The sequence below is a fragment of the Brienomyrus brachyistius genome, chromosome 4, assembly GCF_023856365.1.
Source record: "Brienomyrus brachyistius isolate T26 chromosome 4, BBRACH_0.4, whole genome shotgun sequence".
NCBI lineage: Eukaryota > Metazoa > Chordata > Actinopteri > Osteoglossiformes > Mormyridae > Brienomyrus > Brienomyrus brachyistius.
This window is the reverse complement of record NC_064536.1, coordinates 26,758,850-26,785,674: the sequence shown is the minus strand read 5'-3', so window position 1 is coordinate 26,785,674 and position 26,825 is coordinate 26,758,850. Positions and strand designations below refer to the sequence as shown.

General features: G+C 42.6%; 1 protein-coding gene and 1 long non-coding RNA gene across 6 annotated transcripts in view; both read left to right on the top strand.

Moving 5' to 3' along the window:
* Nucleotides 1-26,825, top strand: part of LOC125740089 (polymeric immunoglobulin receptor-like) — a 179,026-nt gene that overhangs the window by 87,039 nt on the left and 65,162 nt on the right. The window contains exons 1-6 of one of the 5 annotated variants that reach the window (XM_049010828.1): nt 12,124-12,389; nt 14,122-14,227; nt 15,927-15,996; nt 16,894-17,060; nt 17,164-18,821; nt 19,129-23,508. The exons of 3 other annotated variants lie outside the window; for them this stretch is intronic. In XM_049010828.1, the coding sequence (XP_048866785.1) occupies nt 19,402-20,433 (1,032 nt within the window). In that variant the 5' untranslated portion in view covers nt 12,124-12,389; nt 14,122-14,227; nt 15,927-15,996; ... (1 more) ...; nt 17,164-18,821; nt 19,129-19,401 and the 3' untranslated portion in view covers nt 20,434-23,508. Of the gene's footprint in view, nt 1-12,123; nt 12,390-13,765; nt 14,228-15,926; nt 15,997-16,893; nt 17,061-17,163; nt 18,822-19,128; nt 23,509-26,825 lie in introns of those variants that run through there. One more of the 5 variants, XM_049010827.1, reaches the window with a different exon arrangement.
* LOC125740104 (uncharacterized) lies at nt 25,683-26,132 on the top strand. Its single transcript, XR_007397447.1, has 2 exons — nt 25,683-25,769; nt 25,908-26,132. It is a non-coding gene; the product is annotated as an uncharacterized LOC125740104 (long non-coding RNA).

The window sequence follows — 26,825 nt, the reverse complement described above, 5'->3', positions numbered from 1 at the left end:
GCTCATACTCAGCTCGCGGCCTCATTGCTCACGCGACGCGGCTCAGTTCGCGGCCTCATTGCTCACGTCACGCAGCTCAGCTTGCGGCCTCATTGCTCACGCTCAGCTCGCGGCCTCATTGCTCACGCTCAGCTCGCGGCCTCATTGCTCATGCCACACGGCTCAGCTCGCGGCCTCATTGCTCAAGCTTAGCTCGCGGCCTCCTTGCTCACGTGACGCAGCTTAGCTTGCGGCCTCATTGCTCACGCTCAGCTCGCGGCCTCATTGCTCACGCCATGCGGCTCAGCTCGCGGCCTCATTGCTCAAGCTTAGCTCGCGGCCTCATTGCTCACGCCACGCGGCTCAGCTCGCGGCCTCATTGCTCACGCTCAGCTCGCGGTCTCATTGCTCACGCCATGCGGCTCAGCTCGCGGCCTCATTGCTCAAGCTTAGCTCGCGGCCTCATTGCTCACACCACGCGGCTCAGCTCGCGGCCTCATTGCTCACGCTCATCTCGCGGCCTCATTGCTCAGGCTCAGCTCGCGGCCTCATTGCTCACTCGACACGGCTCAGCTCGCGGCCTCATTGCTTTTTCGACGAGGCTCAGCTCGCGGCCTCATTGCTTACGCTCAGCTCACGGCCTCATTGCTCAGGCTCAGCTCGCGGCCTCATTGCTCACGCTCAGCTCGCGGCCTCATTGCTCACGCTATGCGGCTCAGCTCGCGGCCTCATTGCTCAAGCTTAGCTCGCGGCCTCATTGCTCACTCGACGAGGCTCAGCTCGCGGCCTCATTGCTCACGTCACGCAGCTCAGCACGCGGCCTCATTGCTCACGCTCAGCTCGCGGCCTCAATGCTCACACGACGCGGCTCATCTCGCGGCCTTATTGCTTTTTCGACGAGGCTCAGCTCTCGACCTCATTGCTCACTCTCAGCTCGCGGCCTCATTGCTCACGCTCAGCTCGCGGCCTCATTGCTCACGCTCAGCTCGCGGCCTCATTGCTCATGCCCCACGGCTCAGCTCGCGGCCTCATTGGTCAAGCTCAGCTCGCGGCCTCATTGCTCACATCACGCACCTCAGCTTGCGGCCTCATTGCTCACTCTCAGCTCGCGGCCTCATTGCGCACTCGACGCGGCTCAGCTCACGGCCTCATTGCTCACGCTCAGCTCGCGGCCTCATTGCTCACGCTCAGCTCGCGGCCTCATTGCTCACGCTCAGCTCGCGGCCTCATTGCTCACGTCACGCAGCTCAGCTCGCGGCCTCATTGCTCACACTCAGCTCGCGGCCTCATTGCTCACGCTCAGCTCGCGGCCTCATTGCTCACGCTCAGCTCGCGGCCTCATTGCTCACGCTCAGCTCGCGGCCTCATTGCTCACGCGACGCCGCTCAGCTCGCGGCCTTATTGGTTTTTCGACGAGGCTCAGCTCGCGGCCTCATTGCTCAGGCTCAGCTCGCGGCCTCATTGCTCACGCTCAGCTCGCGGCCTCATTGCTCACGCCACGCGGCTCAGCTCGCGCCTCATTGCTCACGCAATCCACCTTAACTCTAACAAGTTATTCGGCTAAGCAAAAAATCTTGCTTCGTGAAGTACCTCTAATTTCATCCCTATTGAAAATTTGTGGGTTACGCTTAAAAGCCGGGTCCAATTCTGCAAAGGAGAGTGGTCGAATTTTTAGCCCGAATTATGCCAGAACCTTGCTAATGACTACCAAAATATTATGGTTGATGCCTGTTTTACTTGTGTATGTAAACTTGTGACTACCACTAATATTTGTTTTTGTAAAGGGCTCAAAGGGGTCAAAACTAAGAAGGAGACAAAGTAACTAAGAGAACAAAATGATCTACAAAGGGAAACTAGCTGCACGGGAACAGGCAGGAATCAAAAACAGCAGAAACCACTGGCAACAAGAACATCAGCAGCAACAAGAACATCAGCAGCAACAAGAACATCAGCAGCAACAAGAACATGATCATCATCAGCAATAGCAGTAGCAGCAACAAGAACATGATCATCATCAGCAATAGCAGTAGCAACAGCAAAAACAACAGCAGCAAAATATACAACAGACCTACAACAATGACTCCACCAGAAACAGGGCAGGATCGGGAAGTTAAATACAGAGAGCTAACAAGGATAATGCAGGACAGGTGAGAACAATTCACAAGGGCTGGGAAAACAGACAACAGGTGAGATGAGTAATTGAATCAAGGAACTCAGAATTAAAAGGGAAACTAAGAACTGACAAAGAAATATGGAAATAGAATCTAAACATGGGGGGGAATAAGGCAGGTAAAACAGAACCAAGGCAAAACAAATAACCAAAACAGAATACAAGTCAGGAAACATAGGAACTAGAAATACAAATGAAACACTAGGAAAAGAAAATCCACAAAAAAGATAAAGAGAAGGAGCGGGATTTGAATACAGGACAGAGGAGTAAGTGGCCACACAGCAGTCAGGGAGCAGGGGAAACACACTTAAGACTACGGGGGGGGGGGTACCAGGATGGACACCTGCTGGCCAAACCGGGAGAAGATACCAAAGACTTGGGCAAACAGGCGCTGACCCTGACACATTGTGCCCTATATGACCCCTAGACTCATTTCAAACCCTAAATTTAATGCCACACCAAACCCTAATTCTAGCTGTCACCCTACTCTATACCACCTATAATAGTAACCTTAACCACATCCGTAATGCCAAGTGTATCCTAGACTTTTACCATAATACCAGCCCAAACACTACTGTCAGCCCAAATACTCGAGTACAAAATGAGGACTCTTAACAGCAAACACGAAATAAGCACTTTATACGGTCACCACACTGTTTGGGGGGCTGCCAAATTTTACATCCTCTGAGTTGCACTGACCCAGGTAAAAACAGATCTATTATTGCTTTTATTTTTTATCATCATATTTTACTATCTTAGCTTATTTTAATTATTTAAATGTATTTTATATTATAATTCTTCATATTAGGTCTTTCCTTTTTGACTAATAAAAATACGGGAGGAATCCACTGAAATATAGGGACAGCAAGTCCATGCACACAATGTTGGGGTCGGTTAGGACCCCGTGATATTGCAGCTGCTAAGTAAAATCGCTAATTACTAAGGCGCGACAGCGGCGCCCTAGACATTCACCATCTCCAACTGAACTTTTCTAAGACTAAGCAAAACATCTGGTACTCAATCAGCTGAAATACTCAGATGCTACAACTTCGTCTGTCTTCATTGCCTCCACATAGGTGCTTGCAACATGATTAGTGGAAACGGCACCTACCGGCATTCGATCCGTCTATGGTCAGCATGCCCACCTCATCTGCTGATCCTAATGTCTTCTGTTTGAGTCTGATGTCCCGGTCCAGTCATGGATATATCCCCTAGCGCAGCTCACATAATTTTTCCATCTTCATCCGAAGCGTTTAAAACTACGAAGTCTAGTATTCAGTTAGCCCAAACGCTCCAATGATACACCGTACCTTGTCTATCTTCACTGGCTCTCTGTAGATGCTGGCATCAAGTTCAGAGCAATGGAATGGCAACCAACTATAACTACGTTCAACCACCTACTGTACATCCCGTCCTTCTGTGGCCAGAAGACCGTGTGATGCAGAGGTTCTAGAACTGCGTCAGAACAGCTGCCCGTCATATCGCGATAAAACCCCGATAGCCAATGAGAAACGGGATTACGTAAGTATAGGATAAACGTGCAAAACAAATACGTTACACCGCCCTTTCAAATAAAAACAGAAATGCAGTCAACATATAAGTTTATTTTACCACGGACTGCTTTGACCACGCAATTATTAACTAACGATAAACATGGGTCGCTTAGAGATTCACAAAAAAAGCTGTACTAACCCGTAAAAGTAATTTTAGTAGCAGCAGCTAGTCGCCTTACTAATCGTTACTTCCCACTTATTTTCATCTATTTACTATTTTGCATAAAAAGAGAGATCGGTATCATTTAAAACTAAACATCTAATCAGAATCCCCCGGTCCCACTGTGTGTTCCGGTGTCTCGTATTTCCCAAGTCCCGTATTTCTTTAGATTGACAGTAGCATCTCTACTCCTACTAATAGTAATTGTTCTGTTATCAGTGTATTTTATTCTAATTAACTCAGTGTGTTAACTGTGAAAGTTTATTCCTTTGCTCTTTTCACGCCCAGTTCAAAACAACGCATCTGCGAATCGGTCCTTGTTTAATGATGTCATGGATAGGAGCCCATATTGTTGTAGTTACGACGTACACGTCTTTTACAGCTTGTTAGTCTTTGAAGGGATTATTTGTATCGTAGCGCCGGGTGGGTGCATGTCCCAGCATGCCCCGCGCGCAAGTTGTGAATAGCCCTTGTTGTGTCGTTATTGTTAATGTTACGGGTTACAATTCCTTATTGTTGCGCGTGTGTTTACCTGTGTCTTGTGTGTACCCTGTCCGATCCTCGTGTGTAATTAGCTCATGTAAATCTCCCAAAGTGTATGCGTCTTGCAGTTCGGCGTCTGACAACCTTGTGTTTCCTGTATGTAATTGGTCGGGTGCGTTTTGGGTGTATGGTGTAGTTCTTTTCAGGGCGGCTGATATAGAGCGTGTTCTCTCCGGGCGGCTAGTCTCCGTGTTTCTCTCTGCTCCTACGATGCCTCGTTACCCCCGACCTCACATTATGTAATTTCAACTGCACGTTGTATTTTTATTAATAAGCACATTCTGAGTATCTGCAAAATTGTTTATTTAATACGAATGCTTTTTTTTGTAAAGATACTGTACCAAATAGCATCGTGGTTAACAAGCTTGATTTCTACCCTAATAGTGCCTTGATTGTTGTTGCCTATCATTTTATAGACATTGTATGCTTATTTCTCAGTCTTACCCTTCAACTGGTGTCAGTAAAGGATTGAATTCAGACCTTTTCAATGTGGTCCTTGGAGAGGAGTTTAATCTGACTGTCGACTCCAGCAAGGCACTGGATGTAAATCTTTCAAAAATGTATATGTCTACGCCGCTGAAATGAGCCTTGCATATTGTGAGTTGAACCGAAATCATCTCGGTGAATTTCAATTTGGTATTTGTAAAGCTGGCCTAGCCAGCCATGCAAAAAGGCTAAACTTCTTAATTAACTGTATGCAGTTCTATAATCTTCAGCTTTCTCACTTTTGACATGAATTTACTTACATTAATTAATTAAGCTACATATCACCCATTCATGCTTCCTAGCTTTTCCAGCACTGGAATGAAAATGATGCAAAACTTAATTAAAGCAGATGTTCAGTGAATAGCTGTTGCCATCCCACCAGCAGGGGGCAGGACTGCCCCTCATCATATCAAGCAATGCAGTGTGAGGCTTCCTATGCAGCTTGCGTGCTCCCTCCCTCTCCCCCTTGGCTTTGTTCAGCCATTTACTTTGTGTTTCTGTGGCTGTGTGTTTTGCTTCTTTCAACTGGTTTTAGGATCTAAACTGGTCAAAGACCATGGTGCGGCTGCTTAAGAAAGCTCACCAAAGCTTATTAATCTGCTATATAGCTGCGTGCTTTGGCAGTTGCACTGGACAGGACAGACAGGCACTGCAGTGGGTGATCATGTTAGCCCAGAAAATTGCAGTGTTAGGTCTCCCTTCACTGCAGGACATCTGTGACAGGAGAATCTGCAGATGGGCCAGCAGCATTGTCAGCAGTCTCACCCACCTCACCCAACAAATCGTCACTCTCATGAAACCTGTACAGGAGTGTTAATACCACAACACCCAGACTCCAGAACCATCTGTACCCCCAGGCCAACAGAAGGATCAAGAACTGCCAGCTGTGCCCCCACCCCAGGCACTATGGCAATGGTCACCCAGTTCACTGCACTCTGCACTTTACATGCACTTGCACCTGCTTTTTATACTGGACTGATAAGCACCAGTCACTTCATGTAACAGTTTCTTCTTTCCTACGGTCCTCATATCCATATATATTGTCATGTGCAGTTTGTTTGCTGGATTGATAGAAGCAGCCACTTTGCACTGCACATTCCGATTCCATACCCATATCTATACTTTACATTGTTATGTATAGTTACTGTATGTGTGCATGTCTGTGTTACCTTGGTAACTACATGTATTTGTTTTATTCAGTTTTGTTATGGATGTGTGTCTTTTATATGCTTATCTACTATATCCTTGTCTGTTTTCATTTTTCTTTTTTGCAGCATTTGGAGGAGAAAACAAAATACAAATCTCATTGTTTCCTGTACGTATGACAACAACTTGCTTGAATATGACAGTTTTTCATTAGTTTCATTCTGTGTTTGGCTCTTTGTTCTTTTCTCTTGTCTTTTTGCTCTCCTCCACTGGCCTCGGCCCTAGGGTCCCTTGTTCCTTACCCTGCGTGGCCATGGAACCGCAAAGTCTCTTAGCCAGGCCAGACCTGCATTACGAAGGACTATCTTAATAAACAAACTGCTCCATCTCTCTGGCTAATTAATTGGCCTGCTTCGCTGCACCAAAGCGGTTTGGGAATAAAGACACTGAGTTCCATCACAAGCGACTCTCTGAGTGAGTGGAGTCTTTGGCTCTGTAGCCCTTCGTGATGGTGTCTGTATCTCATGGCCTGCTGTTCCCTTGCAGGCTGCTCTTTCAGTGTAGACACATGGCCCTCATATAGATTCATGCTAGAATGCCATGCAGGGATTTTTATTTATCCGTTCTACACGTATAAGAAGATAGACCCATATTTTCCAAATATCGCTGAGTTTTTGTGAGTTCCGTCCAGTTTTTCCAGGATACTCTCGACAGCCCAAACTTCCAGCAAACACTGTCCCTCTGCTGTACAGCAAAGTGATTCCTTGTTATCATGTCTGTTAAATATTTAATCTGTACTCGTAATTTTTTTATCCTCGATGTAGTTTTGGGGGGAAAAAATGACATTATCTGTGCATCCTACCTGATCCATTCCTTCCGAGTCCTGCTCATGTAATGTGAATTCAGGTGTTTCATTCAGACGCATTGCCAAAAGCCTTGCAGTTTGGTTTACAATTATTTGTGAAATAATGTGTCGTTCTGAAGATCTCAGTGAATTCTAGCCTGCTATTGTCATGGGATACCTCCTTTGCAACAAGTCAGTTTGTGAAATTCTTTTCCTACTACATATTTCACAGTCATCTGTAAGTGGTATTATTACAAAGTGAAAGCGTTTAGGAACAGAAACCCAGCCACAAAGTAGCAGGCCATGTGAAGTAACTAAGTGTGAAGTGCTAAGGTGCATATTGTGTAAAAATTGCTAATGCTTTGTCGACTCGGTAACTTCATAGTTCCAAACTTTCTCTGGCATTAACTCCTGCACAAACGCTGTGCACTGGGAGATTCAGGAAATGGGCTTCCATGGCTGAGCAGCTGCATGCAAGCCTCACATCACCAAGCGCAATGCCAAGGGTTGGATGGAGTGGTGTAAAGCACACCACCACTGGACTCTGGAGCAGTGGAAACGTGTTATGTGGAGTGACGAATCATGCATCTCCGTCTTATGGATGAGTCTGTATTTCCGTTTAAATAATGTATGGGTATACTGTTAGAATTACATATATACACACTATCAAAAACACCTGTGAATGAGACTAATTTAGTTGTTCACGAAGTCAGATACAACCTGTGGAAGCAAAACTAAAACATACTATTGCCCATTATAGAGTGACCCATTCTCTTTGCAACTGAGTAATCACAATTAAGTGCAATTAACCATAATGAAACTGCACACAGATACATTAAAGGTGAATGTAATTTACTATGATGAAAAGCTTCCAAAATGCCCATTGTGCTTCAGCGTTTCTCCTTTTCTCCAGTCGTCCGCAGGTCCTGTGTTTATTAGGTGATCTGTGATGTAGGAGATCCTGAGAATGGCTGCCGCTCCAAGGATGATTGGCAGGTGGCTTTTCCCAGGAACAGTGGGCTGGAAACGTCTGGGATCTGGAGTGAAGATAGAAACAGTGGAAGGGAACAAGCAGAGGGTGTGGGGGGGACGAGCAGAGGGTGTGGGGAGGAACAAGACTTCAGGGCAAGTTAAAGTTTATTGGAACACAGGAGAGCAACATGCCCTTGATATGATGCTTAATAAATAGACAATAAATTAAACACAAATACATAATAAGACTAATGATTTTTATGTGTGTCGTTTAAACGGAATGAAATCAAATTAACTTACCTGGGGATTTTGGTAATTCTGACTCTAAAGAAAAATAATACTAAAAAGAGCAGCTTAAAAATTTACTTAAAATATGCATTTTTCTCTTAATAAACGTTAAACATTATCATTAAACATTCCACACATCCATCCATTCATCCATCCATTTTCCAAACCGCTTATCCTACTGGGTCGCGGGGGGTCCGGAGCCTATCCCGGAAGCACATTCCACACATACATAAAATTTATCTGAATTGATACTTCCTGATGCTGTTATAATTATTTTATTGTCCCAAAACACTCACATCATCAGCAGAATAACCACAATTTTATCATTTTCTTTTTATCCGTCTGGCTCTTCTCTGTCTTCAGAACTTCAGAGGTTCACTTTAATATAATTACTTATCACCATTTCAACGTCTTCTATCTCCACCCGACACACATCCATCTACATCGGCAGTTTCCTCCTGACCGCCTTTGATATTTACAACCTCCACCAGTACATCACTTATTATTAATATTTGCATTATGGCTACATCTCTCACCACACCCTCAATAATTACTTCCCTTACTTCTACCCCCACAATCCCAACATTTCCATCTCCAGAATTTACTTCTGCAAGCCCAAACTGACGCACTTGGACTTGCAAAGCCTCCACCTTCACATTTCCTTTAGTATCCTCCACCTTAACCACCTTCACATTCACCTCCACCTCACCTTGCTTCCCATTGCCTCCATTTTGCACTTTATTAATACATACATTCACCTCTTTCTCCTCCACCTGTACCCTAGATGTCGCCCCCACATGTCTTACCCTCTCTGCCACCTCCACCTTTTCCCCACTAATCCCACCCTTTACCTCACCTACCCCCTTACTGGTCCTATTCTTCCTGACCTTCTTCTTTTTGTGAAGGTAATACGTCTTGTAAATTTCCCACTCTTCAGGTGTCAGGCCATAATTGTTCTGAAGTCTCAGAGAAAATGCCAGCATTGCCATTTACTCTCACACCCTCCCCTCCCTTACACCAGTCAGTCACACTTCCCAGTCCCCCATCAGAAACAGGTGCTTCTCTTTCTAAAATAAATGAGAGTCTGATCTGTATGATGTTTCTGCATAACAATAACAAGCATCTGCTGATGTTGTTCTTCCTATGGTTTGTGATTCAGAATACCCCAATACAGATGATGTACTTGCTGCCCCCTGCTGACCATCTTGAAATGTGTCAGTTCAGTCAGAATCAGTTTTATGAGCCAAGTACACATGTATACAAAGATTGTGACATGGTGTATTTGATCCAAATAACATAAAAACAAAAACTAAGGTTAAGGGGGGCGAAGAGGGGATAAGTTATGAAGATAAGCAAAACAAATTATGTCATTTAAATAAATTTAAGCATAGACTGAAGTGGCAAGATACAGTTGCCCAGTGGCAGAGTGCGGATCAGGTGTTGAGCAGTGCAGTCACTCGTGGGAGGAAGTTGTTCTTGTGTCTTGGTGTTGTGGTTCAGATGGACCAGAACCGTCTCCTAGAGGAGAGAACTTGGAGGAGTTCATGGCCGGGGTGGGAGGGGTCGGTGATGATCTCGCCAGGTCACCTTTGTGTTCTTGGGGTGAGGCTGCAGCCAATGAGCTTCTCTGCCACTCGGATGACACTCTGCAGCCTCCCAATGTCTTATATAAATTGTTTAAGATTAATTGTTCTGACTATCATTAGGAAAATAGTGATACTGAATGGGGAGTCTTATGTTTACCGCTACATTAACACCATGTGCCTCATCTACAATAATATAACCTGAATGTATTATTCTGCGTTCAAGCAGCTAATCTGCTGAATATGTTTCATTATTCTTAGTTTACTTTCAGAAATGACTTTATCTTAGGAATCTTTACTTACTGACAGGTCCTTTGGCATGTGATGAAGAAGGAGGGAATAATGATAAACTGAGGTAAGCATTCACCAGCATTAACAGCAGTGTGGGGGTCCAGGTAGCAGCATTTACAGCAATATGAGGGTCCAGCTAGCAGCATTTACAGCAGTGTGGGGGTCCAGCTAGCAGCATTAACAGTAGTGTGGGGGTCCAGGTAGCAGCATTTACAGTAGTGTGGGGGTCCAGGTAGCAGCATTAACAGCAGTGTGGGGGTCCAGCTAGCAGCATTTACAGTAGTGTGGGGGTCCAGGTAGCAGCATTTACAGTAGTGTGGGGGTCCAGGTAGCAGCATTAACAGCAGTGTGGGGGTCCAGTTAGCAGCATTTACAGCAGTGTGGGGGTCCAGGTAGCAGCATTTACAGCAGTGTGGGGGTCCATTTAGCAGTATTTACAGCAGTGTGGGGGTCCAGGTAGCAGCATTTACAGCAGTGTGGGGGTCCAGCTAGCAGCATTTACAGCAGTGTGGGGGTCTTGCTAGCAACATTAACAGCAGTGTGGGGGTACGGCTAGCAGCATTTACAGTAGTGTGGGGGTCCAGCTAGCAACATTTACAGCAGTGTGGGGGTCCAGGTAGCAGCATTTACAGCAGTGTGGGGGTCCAGGTAGCAGCATTTACAGCAGTGTGGGGGTCCAGGTAGCAGTATTTACAGAAGTGTGGGGGTCCAGTTAGCAGTATTTAGAGCAGTGTGGGGGTCCAGCTAGCAGCATTTAGAGCAGTGTGGGGGTCCAGCTAGCAGCATTTACAGCAGTGTGGGGGTCCAGCTAGCAGCATTTACAGCAGTGTGGAGGTCCAGTTAGCAACATTTACAGTAGTGTGGGGGTCCAGCTAGCAACATTTACAGCAGTGTAGGGGTCCAGCTAGCAGCATTTACAGCAGTGTGGGGGTCCAGCTAGCAGTATTTACAGCAGTGTGGGGGTCCAGCTAGCAGCATTTACAGCAGTGTGGAGGTCCAGTTAGCAACATTTACAGTAGTGTGGGGGTCCAGCTAGCAACATTTACAGCAGTGTAGGGGTCCAGCTAGCAGGATTTACAGCAGTGTGGGGGTACAGTTAGCAGTATTTACAGCAGTGTGGGGGTCCAGCTAGCAGCATTTACAGTAGTGTGGGGGTCCAGGTAGCAACATTTACAGCAGTGTGGGGGTCCAGTTAGCAACATTTACAGCAGTGTGGGGGTCCAGCTAGCAGCATTTACAGCAGTGTGGGGGTCCAGCTAGCAGCATTTACAGCAGTGTGGGGGTCCAGTTAGCAACATTTACAGTAGTGTGGGGGTCCAGCTAGCAGCATTAACACTAGTGTGGGGGTCCAGGTAGCAGCATTTACAGTAGTGTGGGGGTCCAGCTAGCAACATTTACAGCAGTGTGGGGGTCCAGCTAGCAGCATTAACACTAGTGTGGGGGTCCAGGTAGCAGCATTTACAGTAGTGTGGGGGTCCAGCTAGCAACATTAACAGCAGTGTGGGGGTCCAGTTAGTAGCATTTACCTGGTCATACAGTCATGGGAAACTTCCATTATAATTATGAGAATAAGAATATTGTTTTTGTTTTTTTACTTAACTATAATTTCCTTGAGATGATATCCCGTTCAGGGTGAGTCCCTGCCTTGTGCCCTGTGCTGCTGGATGGATGAAATTTAGAAAACACTATAACATGTTATGTAATAACCATAGTATACCTGGCCTTTAAAATAGCTCCTGTTCCTCACATGTATCCTGTGTAACAGTACAGATTTGGGTGTGCCATGTTGTTATAAAGCATGTCAGACTTTACTCTTCAAATCGAGCCTCTTATTCAGCTCCTTGGTCCAGCTCTCTCTGCATGTAGGACTGGGCTTATTGGTGCTGCTGTTGATGGTTATAATTCTGTCACAGTAAATTCACTGCCTTGTTCTTCAGATTAAAATGTGTTACGTGTGACTGACAGAGACACTGATGTATTATATGTCTGACAGGTGGGAGCAGGTTCTGGATGCTGTACTGAAAGCTGGGACTGGTGTGTTTTATCTGATCTGCACCATCATCGCCATTCAGCTGCACTGGAGCTCGTAGAAATATATGTGTTTTTACTTTAATAAGTCCATTGTTTTCTTCTCCAAAATATAAGATAAAATGGAATGCCGAGAATACATTATCGAGATGAGGTTGCGTATTTATTTAGAGGAGAGACTTCTTGTAAAACTCCGCGCTCCACAGCAGCTGCAGCCAGACTCTCTTGGGAAAGGCTGAAGTTCTCCCACGCTCTAGGGAGAAGACTTCGCCGTTACCTCTCCATTAATCTCCTTTAATGATAGTGTCTCCCGCCCACGATTACGGGTGTGCGTTCATGACATTCGGTGAGTACAATATCCTTCCCGTATTTGATGTAGTTAATTTCCTTTCTCGATGCACGGTGATCATATAATTCTGCCCGATCGTTTATATAGTACTTTTCTGCACTATGTTATATTCACGTAACTTTATGTTACACTGGACTACACGCGTATGTTAGAAGAACGCCCTCGGAGGGTCATACACGCAAATTCATTCGTGATCCTGTGGCATCATCTAGTGCCTATATGGTCTAATTATCGTAATTAGTTTCACACTTAAGTAATGTTTAGCAATTGTTTTTCTCGATTGTATTCATTTTAGAACCACCCCCACACGGAGTTATTTCAGCTACTGTTTACTTAATGAGAAACATACTGGATTGGCCTGTGCACACTGGTTCGTTATTGTACTGCTAACTGCTGCATCGAAGAAGTAAACTTAATGAAAGACATCATCCCTGGCTGTGCTCTGACCAGCACTCTTCTGCGAGCCCCATCCCTAAACCACGAGTTAGTTTAATCCTCCCCATTGCATCTGAGCTCCTTGATCATCACCATGGGTGAGAGTTACAGTAAGGAAAAGGACAGAGACAGGCAGGACTGCAACATTTTTTTTTATAAGAGAAATATAGTTTTCGAACCTCACAATTAACAGCCAGTCTAAAATATCAGTTTGTCCTAATCAGCTTCAGTAATTTGCTCTAAACACAACTTTAAAAAAATGAAATAACTAAAATGAGAAATCTATCATTTGTATAATTAAATATTCAATTAATTATTTATAACATTTATTATTCAAGACATTTTTGAATGAGTTTTCTAAACCAAACATCACATGAAAGTTATAACTAAAAAGCAGTGTTAATGATATTCTGATGATTCAAGTTCTTTTATTTTGTGGATATCAAAATATTCCAGGCAGCTTTTTCAGGTCACTTCTTTTGACGCCATTTTGACTTGCACTGTTCACTTTTCGGTCCTTTCTATGTGGTGTGAGGCCTCCAGAGACACTCTGCTGATACGCTGACATCCTTCCACTTATCTGTATTTTTCAGTACAGGACTGTCTCAAAAGTGCTAAGAGTGTTGAAGTTTTTGAAATTTCTATATATACATGTAATAAATCTCTGAAATAAATACATGAAAGCAAGGGCGTTACAGCTAAAGCAGAGCTTACTGACCTGATGGTTATGCCGAATGGCTAATAAATGCAGTTTGCAGTTCAGTCAACAGGGTGCTGGGGGTGGGCTGTAGGCCCTTAATGTGGGGGCACAGGGGGCACAGGGGTCAGACCCAGCCTGGCACATCCACTTAGAGCCCGTGTCCAAACTGCTCTTAGCCAATAACTGAGCTGCGTGGAACCTTGTAAATAATTAACCACTCTTCCAAACTTTGATACACTCTTCCACATGTGTACGATCGATTAAATCCTCCAAAATCTCACAAAATGTTTGATATGATATACTATAATTTTTTATCTTGATTGAATTGCAATGCTGCTGGATGTTAGTGCCATTTCAACAGTGAGTCATTTTTCCTCAGAAAAGGAAAAAAAAAGCCTTATTGAATTGCAAGTTAATAAATATTAACAATACTGTAATGGAATTAATGACACTCTGACAACGTTGATGTTCTTCTCAACTGCATTTCATACGGCATTTCAACATCTGTACTAGAACAGCACAGTTCTCAGATGGTCAGTGACCTGGTGAGCAAAGTTCCAGACTTATTGACCAACCTGGGCTCCTCTTTATCAGGGTCAGAGACTCCATGGACGAGTACCTGAAACGCCTCCGCAAGTATGTGTGGGAACCAAAACAGGCGCTAGAAGAGACCAACTTCTGGTGCACCCAAAATATACAGGTCCTGGATAGTATATAAAATGTATAATTGGTTTTGTTTTCGATAAATTATTTGATATATATATATATATATATATATATATATATATATATATATATATATATATATATATATATATAAAGGATAATTTATATAATAATGTTTTCTACTCCAAAAGTATAGGTTATAGCCGATATATACTTTAGAAAGATTTCAGTACTTCCCTGCGAATCATCAATACTGCCTTCTCAATTAGAATCTTTGTGATGTTTCGACTCAAAAAATGTATTTAATAATTAATATTTCATAACTGAATAGTTTTCGTTGTGAGCCGGCATGGTGGTGCAGTGGTTAGCACTGTTGCCTCACACCTCTGGGACCCGGGTTCGAGTCCCTGCCTGGGTCACATGTGTGTGGAGTTTGCATGTTCTCCCCATGTTGTTTTCCCCCATAGTCCAAAAACATGCTGAGGCTAAATGGACTTGCTAAATTGCCCGTAGATGTGCATGTGAGAGTGAATGGTGTGTGAGTGTGCCCTACGTTGGGCTGGTCCCCCATCCTAGGTTCTTCCCTGCCTGGTGCCCATTGCTTCCAGGTTAGAGTCCGGACCCCCCGCGACCCAGTAGGATAAGCGGTTTGGAAAACGGATGGATGGATAGTTCTCATTTTAACCTATTCCATTGTTATTGCAGATACAAAACTGTGATTAAAGCAAGTCAATAAAACTGATTAGGGCTTAGTGATTAGGGCACACTGAATAGGACATACTGATTAGGGCATAGTTAATGATAAGTAAACCTTATCATTTGCATCACAGCAGACAAACTTATGTACCTTTATGTGATACCTTATCATTTACATCACAGCAGACACACTTATGTACCTTTATGTGATACCTTATCATTTACATCACAGCAGACACACTTATGTGCCTTTATGTGATAACCTTATCATTTACATCACAGCAGACACACTTATGTACCTTTATGTGATAACCTTATCATTTACATCACAGGAGACACACTTATGTGCCTTTATGTGATACCTTATCATTTACATCACAGCAGACACACTTATGTACCTTTATGTGATAACGTTATCATTTACATCACAGGAGACACACTTATGTGCCTTTATGTGATACCTTATCATTTATATCACAGCAGACACACTTATGTACCTTTATGTGATAACCTTATCATTTACATCACAGCAGACACACTTATGTACCTTTATGTGATAACCTTATCATTTACATCACAGGAGACAAACTTATGTACCTTTATGTGATAACCTTATCATTTACATCACAGCAGACACACTTATGTACCTTTATGTGATAACCTTATCATTTCCACTCATTCAATGCAGTTTAATACTGTTAATTGCCTCTGGTTGCAATAACATATTTATGGTGCGATATTTGTCTTTTACATCCCATTCACGCTCTGCTGTTATATTGTTGTATTGTCTATTTATTGCATTTTTTCTTTCACACTTTGTATTTTGTTGTCTGTTGCTGTATATTGAACCATTACCCATGGAGAAACATTGTCTCCTTTCACTATGTACCTGTACACAGCTGCTGATGTCAATGTGGGAACCTTGAACCTTAAACTGAAAATGGGCCATTTACTGTTAACTGCCTAATGAATTTACTACTTCTTCTGCATCTGGGACAGCACTGGTCTAACTTTTCTTGCTATTCTTTGTTGTTCAGCCTAATCAAGACCCTCATTTGCCCTCCTAAATCTTGCAAAACACCATTGTGAGTAATCCACATGCCCAAGGTAAGACTGGAGGGAATTGTAATGTACTGTATAACATTTTCCTCTGCACTAAGCCTTATTTCATGAATGAGTGATATATATCACAGTGAATAACCCCATACTGTAGTCTTCATTCATCTCATAAAGTTTTTAGGTTAACAGTCCAGACCCAGATTATGCCTAAAGCAGACAAAATAGGATTTTTGATGATGAATAGTTTGGCAGGACAGTTTGGTGTAAGACTGGGCTTAATCCATCTCTTATAAATGGCGTCATTTTGTTTTAAATCACAAATGATCTATTTTAAAAGTCTGAAACAGTCTGAATATCATGAATAAGAGCAAATAAAAATGCCAGTTTAAAGTAAAGCTGTGAAATTGCATCTTTAATAAGTTTATAGTTAAGTATATATGTGGAGAAATTCAAACAATTCAAGCAATAAGCCTTAGTACATGACTGCAGGAAATGTCATTACAGCATTTATTAATTTACATTCAGCAATGTAATATACAGTAGTGCAATGCTAAGATATAGTTTTCTTTATAGGCAAAGAAAAAACTAAATAGGTTACGTTCATGCAGTAAACCTGAATACATGTTTGTCTGGAAATGTGATACTTCTATTAATTCACATTCAGCAATGTAATATGCAGTAAAGCAATGTCAAATGAAGGCTGTCAATACATTAAACAAGCATGACATTTTCCGTTTTGTCAATCTAACATAGGAAATGTCCTTTATGGATGGCAGGTCATCATGGCCAGATCTGCAAGTTAAACATTATCAGTTGTCTAATGTTCTTCTGAAATGTGGTAAAATGTTCAATCAGCTGATTTGTTTGTCTCCAGCTGTCATACAATCTGTTGACAAAGTCTTCAGAAACATTCATCTCAGACATTCTGAAAAACTTCTTTAACAGCTTCTGAAAGTCCTTCTGATAGTGACCCACCACAGTGCTGACAGTATCTACCTGAGCGTCAAGCTTTGTCGTCTCTGCTGTTGTGAGCCGTACCTTGTGGATGAGCCCAGAACTTCATGGCACATGGCTTTATTTCACCATCGTGCAACATGGAGTTCCTCAGACAGGTTAGCTGCTCGCTCAGATGTTTCTCCAGACATTTGGTCTCTGCTAGAGCCTGTGCCGGATCATGCAGATACATGCTGAGGCGTTTCATTTACTCGTCTACAGAGTCCCTGATGCCTGAGGCCTTTTCCTCAGCGAAGACACGCCGCATCATGTTCAGGCTGCTGTCGTCGGGCCCCTGGACCAAAACATTGACTATGACACTGAGGGCGAGGGAGACGACCAATGCACCCAGTCCGACTGCAGTTGGAACAGATTTAAAAGCAGATAACGCAGAGCCCAGGTTTCTCACATAGTCCGGAGCTTTGCTCTCCAGGGATCTGTGGTCTACCGGGATCTGTGGTCTTCTAGCACAGCTACTGAATTCAGTCCTAAATACGCAGTGAAGGATTTGTCGATTGTAATGTCAGGATGCTCGGGATGTAGAGAGCATGAGAGTCATTATGGCTTCATGCATTTAAATTTCTGTTGGATAACTCTGGCCTCCACCCATAATGTAAAGAAAAGAAATGAGATTCCTACAAGCAACAAATCAGATTCCTACAAGATTAACTTACCCACAGGTCATGATATTTGGCTTTTTTATCGTGCCTTTCATGCAGCTTCTGTCTAACTGAGATTTGATTGCAGTTTCCTTGGAACAATCGATGTAAAGCTTTGATGGAATGGAAGGCGTTTTGTCTTCTTTCCGTGTACCTGCTCAGTAATCCAATGCCACTATAGGGTTTGCTTTAATACGGACGTCTCAAGTAGTTAATAGTAGCTGGAAGTAATAGTAGTAATAGTAGACGGAAGTCTAAAGCTGTCAGCAGTAGCGGAATTCGGATCTGCGTCAGTCTGTCGAGTCGCTATCACGGTGTACAACGTGCTTTACGGCAACTCCCAGGATAGGCTGAAGTTCTCCCGTGCCCCAGAAATATTCCATGTTAAATATTGCTACAGTTTACGGATTTACTGTCAGTCATTCTAATCATTCCCACATTCGGTGCTTTGTTTGTAATCTGTATAGCATCTGCTAGTGTGGGATGACCTGGGCACAACTCAGACGCCGTCTCCAGGGCTATCAGCTTTGTTGCGTTTGCCATTTTATCCTTCTGCACTACATCTTTTGGCAGAGTGGCTGGAATTTCTTTGGGCATTGTTACAACCTTACCATTTACCATCACAGCAGACACACTTATGTTAAAAAACACCCTAAATACGTTTAGAACTACAAATGAACTTTCTTCTGTAGATTCTTGTTTTTATATATATATCACAATTCCAACCCTCCTCGTTTATCCGGACTTGGGACCGGCAAAAATGACCCCAAAGACATACTCTGGCCGAATTACTTATTTTTACCAGGGCAGGGTCAGCCAGCGGCGGTTCATTTGGTAAACATCTGTTCTGACTGCAGCTGGGCGGGGCTGCTGCGTCTGTCTGTGAGCCTTTGGGACGGGAGAGGATCGCACGGCAGCACCCGCTGTTCGGTGAGAAGAGTAAGAACGATATGTGCTTCCACTTCAGAGTCTTCAGAAGAATCCAATAACACTAGAAAAAAGTCACTAGATTTGTCGCTAGTCGCTTTCTTGAAAACGAGTCGCTAGAGGGGTCTAAGAAGTCGCTGAGTTGGCAACACGGCGTACAAGTACAGCAGCTCCCAGGAAAGGCTGAAGTTCTCCCGCGCCCCAGAGAGAAGACTTCGCCGTTACCTCTTCATTAATCTCCTTTAATGATAGTGTCTCCTGCCCACGATTACGGGTGTGCATTCATGACATTCGGTGAGTATAATATCCTTCCCGTATTTGATGTAGTTAATTTCCTTTCTCGATGCACGGTGATCATATAATTCTGCCCGATCGTTTATATAGTAGTTTTCTGCGCTATGTTATGTTAACGTAACTTTATATTACACTGCTGTCCCGTTCGCTGAAATTATAACTTTACTGCTGTTATTCGCGTATGTTAGAAGAACGCCCCCGGGTAATCCCGTGGCGCTATCTAGTGGCTATTTGGTCTAACTATCGTAATTAGGTTCACACTAAAGTAATGTTTAGTAATTGTTTTTCTCGATTGTATTCATTTTAGAACCACCCCCACACGAAGTTATTTCAGCTACAATTTACTTAATGAGAAACATACTGGATTGGCCTGTGCACACTGGTTCGTTATTGTACTGCTAACTGCTGCATCGAAGAAGTAAACTTAATGAAAGACATCATCCCTGGCTGTGCTCTGACCAGCACTCTTCTGCGAGCCCCATCCCTCAACCACAAGTTTAATCCTCCTACATTCTAACAAAAGGGATCACATTATTATTACTTTTCCTCCCCATTGCATCTGAGCTCTCTGATCATTACCATGGGTGAGAGTTACAGTAAGGAAAAGGAAGACATCATGATCTCAGGGATGTTCAGTATAGCTGAAACATATGGTGTGATTCCTGATATTACCATCGACGGCTCCTTACTCATGTACTCAGGACTGAATTCAACATCTGTACTAGAACAGCACAGTTCTCAGATGGTCAGTGACCTGGTGAGCAAAGTTCCGAACTATATGACCAACCTGGGCTCCTCTTTATCTGCTTTCGAACTTGTACCAAACGCAGTTGGATTGGGCGCGTTGATCATCTCCTTCCTATTAGACCTCACGGTCAGTTCTTTGATCAAGGTTCCCGAGGACAGCCCCCTGAACATGATGCAGCGGGTCTTCGCTGAGGAAAAGGCCTCGGGGGTCAGAGACTCCATGGACGAGTACCTGAAACGCCTCCACAAATATGTGTGGGAACCAGAACAGGCGCTAGAAGAGACCAGACGTCTGGAGAAGCAGCTGAGCGAGCAGTTGACCCGTCTGAGGAACTCTATGCTGAAGGACGGCCAAATGAGCTCCCGCGCCATGAAGATCTGGGTCAACGGCGCAGCGTTCCATGCTCAGATGCTAATCCACGAGGCGCGGCTCATGATGGCGGGATATGGATCGAAGGAAGAAAAGAACCTTGATGTTCGAGTAGCTTCTGTCCACAACATGGTGAACCACTATCAAAAGGACTTGGAGGACTTGTTAAAGGAGTACAAGAGCTATAAGCGCACTAACATGCACTTGCAGATAGAAGTGTCAAAGTGTGGGTTTCGTTATGCGTTTTCTTGCCAGCACCACATGTGCTATATTTATGACGAAGAGCTTGGAAAGAGTACAAGAAAAAATCCTAGAACACTCTTCCATGATTATTATGAGAAAAGCATTTGTCACGGATCATTGGACGCCTACATCAACTACATGTTCAGCAACTGGGGCCAGATAAAAAAGCTGAGCGAGTATTTTACTGTCCTTAATACTAACATAAGGGAACTGATAACACAAAACAGGAATTTTACCATGAAAAATGTGTAGCAAGCAGAACACAAGCAGAAGTATCCATGACCATGAGCTGTTCATTTTAAATAATGAATGTTCTTAATTAGCTGATTAGTAGAATGAAGTGTGCTGGGATCAGGGAGGTCACTATTCAATCAGAGCAGGGCTACACCAGAACCAGGACTGGGAAACACTGACCTACAGGTTACATGTGATGTGTACCCAGTAACTGAGTGGAAGATGGACATTGTAAATATTGAATATATTTTATATGGAATTTTTCACATTATACTTACTTCATGAAGAGGAGCATTAGCCAGGCAGTCCTAACCCAAACACACCAGTGTGTTTATGGAACAGTATGAAATGGGTTGTCACTCTTGATGTGTAATCTTTGTGTAAAATGCACCTTTATTCAAACGGTAAAGGGTGACCTTTACACCAGGGGTTTGTCTCCACCATTATATCCATTGTTCTTGTCAGTTGTATAGTATTTCAGTGCTGAAAAGAGAGAATGAAATAAAGGAAAGGAGAACCGGGAGAAAAGTGCGACCGTTTTGGGGGTAAGTGCCACAAGAGATTTTTATTTCCATGCTCCCAGCTCACATATTCCAGGCAGCTTTTTCAGGTCACTTCTTGGAGCCATTTTGACTTGCACTGTTCACTTTTCGGTCCTTTCTAGCTGATTGTAAGCACATGTAGTGTGAGGCCTTCAGAGACACTCTGCTGATACGCTGACATCCTTCCACTTATCTGTATTTTTCAGTACAGGACTGTCTCAAAAGTGCTAAGAGTGTTGAAGTTTTTGAAATTTCTATATATACATGTAATAAATCTCTGAAATAAATACATGAAAGCAAGGGCATTACAGCTAAAGCAGAGCTTACTGACCTGATGGTTATGCCGAATGGCTAATAAATGCAGTTTGCAGTTCAGTCAACAGGGCGCTGGGGGTGGGCTGTAGGCCCCTAATGTGGGTGCACGGGGGTCAAACCCAGCCTGGCACATCAACTTAGGGTCCGTGTCCAAACTGCTCTTACACAATAACTGTAAATATTCAACCTTGTAAATATTCAACCACTCTTCCAAACTTTGATACACTGTGCACAATCGATTAAATCCTCCAAAAACTCAGAAAATGTTTGTTACAATATACAATAAATTTTATTTTGATGGAACTGAAAGTTAATAAGTACTTACAACACTATAATGAAATTAACCCCACTCTGACTACACTGATGTTTATCTGAACTACATTTCATTGCAGAAATCAAACATTTGTAAAGAAAGGAAAATAATCCTAAATATGTGTTCTGTTCAAAATGTTTATTCCCAAATGAGGATCTTTTCACATTTTATTACCAATAAAAGGAAGTCTTGTTTTCACCTGAGTAGCATTTAATGGACAGTATTAAAACACACACACAGGCACGCACACACACGCAGACACACATGCACACACACACACACACACACACATGCACACACGGGCATACACCACTTCCATTGGGAGTTAATTTTTGACAAGTTTAGGTAACCACTGTTGTACTGTGGTCATGGTCATAATTTAAACATGGACTTTGCATGATCAAACACATTTGCACAGCACTGGGTTGCTATATTAGATCCTAATGTATAGTTCATGTCCCATTCCAGCCACATCTTCATCTGCGTTTGTACCAGCTTGAATTCTCATATTTTCACCATGGGTGGGAGACAGTCTATGTCTAATGAAGAAGTAGAGACGTTTGTCACCAATTTGTTAATAGGAGTTGAGACCGTTTTAAAAGACAGTGGCCTTCTGCCTGATATTGGCATTGATGGGTCCTTGACAAAGTATTCTGGATTGGATTCAACAGATGTACTTCAAGACTACAGTTCTCAAGTCGTTAGCCACCTGCAGATCAAAGGTCCAGACTACATAAATAGTCTGGGGTCTGCTTTAGCCCCCTTAACAAATGTACCGAACGCTGTTGGGATTTGCGCATTGGTCATCTCCATCGCCCTAGACCTTGTGGTCAGTTCTTCGGGCAGAAAAGACAGCGGCAGCACCATGAACATGATACGTCGCGTGTTCGCAGAGGAAAAGGCGTTCGGTGTGAAAGACACCATGGATGAGTACATAAAACGGCTCCGTATGCACATGCGAGATCCTGCACGGGCTCTGGAAGAGACTCAACGCCTGGAGAAGCAGCTGAGCTTGGCGCTGACCACTCTAAGGAATTCCATGATGAGGCAGGAGGAAGTAAGTGCCCATGAGATGAAGCAATGGACGAATGGCGCAGCGTTCCACGCGCAGATGGTCATCCACGAGGCACGGCTCAAGATGGCGAGATACGGATCGAGAAAGAGTCAAGACGGATACGAGTCAGAACTTAACAATCACATAACTACGATCAGCACCATGGTGCATGATTATAAAAAAGACCTAATGGAGCTGTTCAAGAGGTTCTACAGCATATCTCATATGAATCTTTCTGAAGACTTTTTCAACTCATTGTTCATGAGATTGGAGCAATCAAAAGAGCTGATTGAGTACTTCACCAGGCTGGAGACAAATGCAAAAAGACTGATAATGCAACATGAATCTTTTAAGATGCCTGGTCTGGCCTGATGTACTGTTGTTTGAGAAGATAACTAAACCTATAATGTAACTCAGTTAGAGGTACAAATGAGTTAACAGTAATAAAAATCATTTCAATTCATACAACGCTTTTGTCAAACACAAGGGCACTTTACAAGCAACGCTAAACGGAAACAACATAAAGGTATCTATGAACAACATTTATCAAGTCAATACAATAGATGAGCAGAAGAACCTGAACATTAGAGAGGGAGAGAAAGGATTAAGTTCCTTTGGTGTGTGTGAGAGTTTTTTAATAATGATAAACCAAAATGGTAAAAGAAAGGCAGACAAGCAAAATAGTGGTAAACATTTCTACAGCTTTACAAAAGAAAGTTAAAGAATTTAAGGAAGCTGTTCAGATTGTGTTTAGGTATTTAGATGAACAAAATGGAAAATGTGATGTTTATCATTTAAAACTATATTTCAACATTGCTCTACTCTATGTTAATGTAAATGAATGTAAATTAATAAATGCTGCAATGACATTTCCTGTAATCATGTACTGAGGCTTATGGCTTGAATTTCTCCACATATAAACTGAACTACAAACTTATTAAAGATGCAAACTCACAGCATTGCTTTAAACTGATCTTTTTATGCGCTCTTATTTATGGAATTCAGACTGTATGACACTATAAAATGGATCATTGGTCATTTGAACCGTAATCTGCCAGTTTACTAGACAGGGATTAAACATAGTCTCTGACTAAACTGTAATTCCAACAGATTCATCATTAAAAATCCTATTTTGTCTTGGGTTTAGGCATAATCTAGGTCTGGATTGTTAATATAAGACCATGTTTGTAACTGGACAAGCAAAACAAAAACACTGCACCCACAAAGGCAGACATACAAACACAACATATGTTATGAGATGAATGAAGACTACGAGATTGAACTGGCCTTATGTATCATACGTATATGAAATAAGAATCAAGGATCTGATTGTTATAGGGCAACAATAGGCAGGACCAACAACGTATTTGTTGCAACAGAAATAAAGGCACCGAACCCCAGACATACTGAGCATCAACAAGTCTAACTAATCTGTATGCCCTAATCACTATGCCCTAATCTGTATTCCCTAATCAGTGTGCCCTAATCAGTATGCCCTAATCAGTATGCCCTAATCAGTGTGCCCTAATCTGTATGCCCTAATCTGTATTCCCTAATCAGTGTGCCCTAATCAGTGTGCCCTAATCATATGCCCTAAGATGTATGCCCTAATCACTATGCCCAAAGCTGTATGCCCTAATCACTATGACCTAATCAGTATGCCCTAATTAGTGTGCCCTAATCATTATGCCCTAATCAGTATGCCATAATCTGTATACCCTAATCTGTATGCCCTAATCAGTGTGCCCTAATCACTATGCCCTAAACTGTATGCCCTAATCACTATGATCTAATCAGTATGCCCTAATTAGTGTGCCCTAATCACTATGCCCTAAACTGTATGCTCTAATGACTATGCCCTAATCTGTAAACCCTAATCACTATGCCCTAATCACAATGCACTAATCAGGGTGCCCTAATCACTATGCACTAATCTGTATGCCATAATCAGTGTGCCCTAATCACTATGCTCTAAGATGTATGCCCTAATCAGTATACCCTAATCAGTGTGCCCTAATCATTATGCCCTAATCTGTATGCCCTAATCAGTGTGCCCTAATCACTATGCCCTAATCTGTATTCCCTAATCAGTGTGCCCTAATCACTATGCCCTAATCAGTGTGCCCTAATCACTATGCCCTAATCAGTTTAATTGATTTGCTATAAACACAGTATTGTATCTGCAATAAACATGGAATAGATTAAAATGAGAACTATTCAGTTATGAAATATTAATTATTAAATACATTTTTTGAGTCAAAACATCACAAAGATTCTAATTGAGAAAGTAGTATTGATGATTTGCAGGGAAGTACAGAAATCTTTCTAAAGTATATATATCGGCTATAACCTATACTTTAGAGTAGAAAATATTATTATAAATAATAAATTATATATATATACATATATACATTTATTGAAAACAAAACCAATTAACATTTTATATACTATCCAGGACCTGTATATTTTGAGTGCACCAGAAGTTGGTCTCTTCTAGCGCCTGTTCTGGTTCCCACACATACTTGCAGAGGCGTTTCAGGTACTCGTCCATGAAGTCTCTGACCCTGATAAAGAGGAGCCCAGGTTGGTCAATAAGTCTGGAACTTTGCTCACCAGGTCACTGACCATCTGAGAACTGTGCTGTTCTAGTACAGATGTTGAAATGCCGTATGAAATGCAGTTGAGAAGAACATCAACATTGTCAGAGTGTCATTAATTCCATTACATTATTGTTAATATTTATTAACTTGCAATTCAATTAGGCTTTTTTTTCTTTTTCTGAGGAAAAATGACTCGCTGTTAAAATGGCACTAACATCCAGCGGCATTGCAATTCAATCACGATAAAAAATTATAGTATATCATATCAAACATTTTGTGAGATTTTGGAGGATTTAATCGATCGTGCACATGTGGAAGAGTGTATCAAAGTTTGGAAGAGTGGTTAATTATTTACAAGGTTCCACCCAGCTCAGTTATTGGCTAAGAGCAGTTTGGACACGGACCCTAAGTGGATGTGCCAGGCTGGGTCTGACCCCTGTGCCCCCACATTAGGGGCCTACAGCCCACCCCCAGCACCCTGTTGACTGAACTGCAAACTGCATTTATTAGCCATTTGGCATAACCATCAGGTCAGTAAGCTCTGCTTTACCTGTAATGCCCTTGCTTTCATGTATTTATTTCAGAGATTTATTACATGTATATATAGAAATTTCAAAAACTTCAACACTCTTAGCACTTTTGAGACAGTCCTGTACTGAAAAATACAGATAAGTGGAAGGATGTCAGCGTATCAGCAGAGTGTCTCTGGAGGCCTCACACCACATAGAAAGGACCGAAAAGTGAACAGTGCAAGTCAAAATGGCGTCAAAAGAAGTGACCTGAAAAAGCTGCCTGGAATATTTTGATATCCACAAAATAAAAGAACTTGAATCATCAGAATATCATTAACACTGCTTTTTAGTTATAACTTTCATGTGATGTTTGGTTTAGAATACTCATTCAAAAATGTCTTGAATAATAAATGTTATAAATAATTAATTGAATATTTAATTATACAAATGATAGATTTCTCATTTTAGTTATTTCATTTTTTTAAAGTTGTGTTTAGAGCAAATTACTGAAGCTGATTAGGACAAACTGATATTTTAGACTGGCTGTTAATTGTGAGGTTCGAAAACTATATTTCTGTTATAAAAAAAAATGTTGCAGTCCTGCCTGTCTGTCACGCGAAATGCAGGACGGGCTGGACTGAAGATCGCTCAGGGAGCGCGAGCGATCCAAAATAGACAAGCAGGCAGGAATCGGGGTAAACGAGGGTTTAATCGGGCTTCGGGGAGCCGGGAACATTGGACGCAGACTGACATCAATGACAGACACGGGTTAGTACAAATCAGGAACTTAAATACATGAAACAAGGCAGCAGGAAACAAGACACGACTGGGCACGATCAGGAAATCACACGTGGGTAATTAGGGGGCGTGGCACACACGAGGAGCGGACGGAGCGGGCGTCACACTGTCTCTGCCCTAAAAGAGTCAGATATGACCTCGAGGATCTCTGAATACCTTATTTAATACAGCTAGCTAACACTCTTGGGTACCACTTTACAATAAGACTACCCTTAGAAAGGGATTATGACTGGATTATAACCCAGTTATTAATTAAGTTGTAACACTTTGTAAATC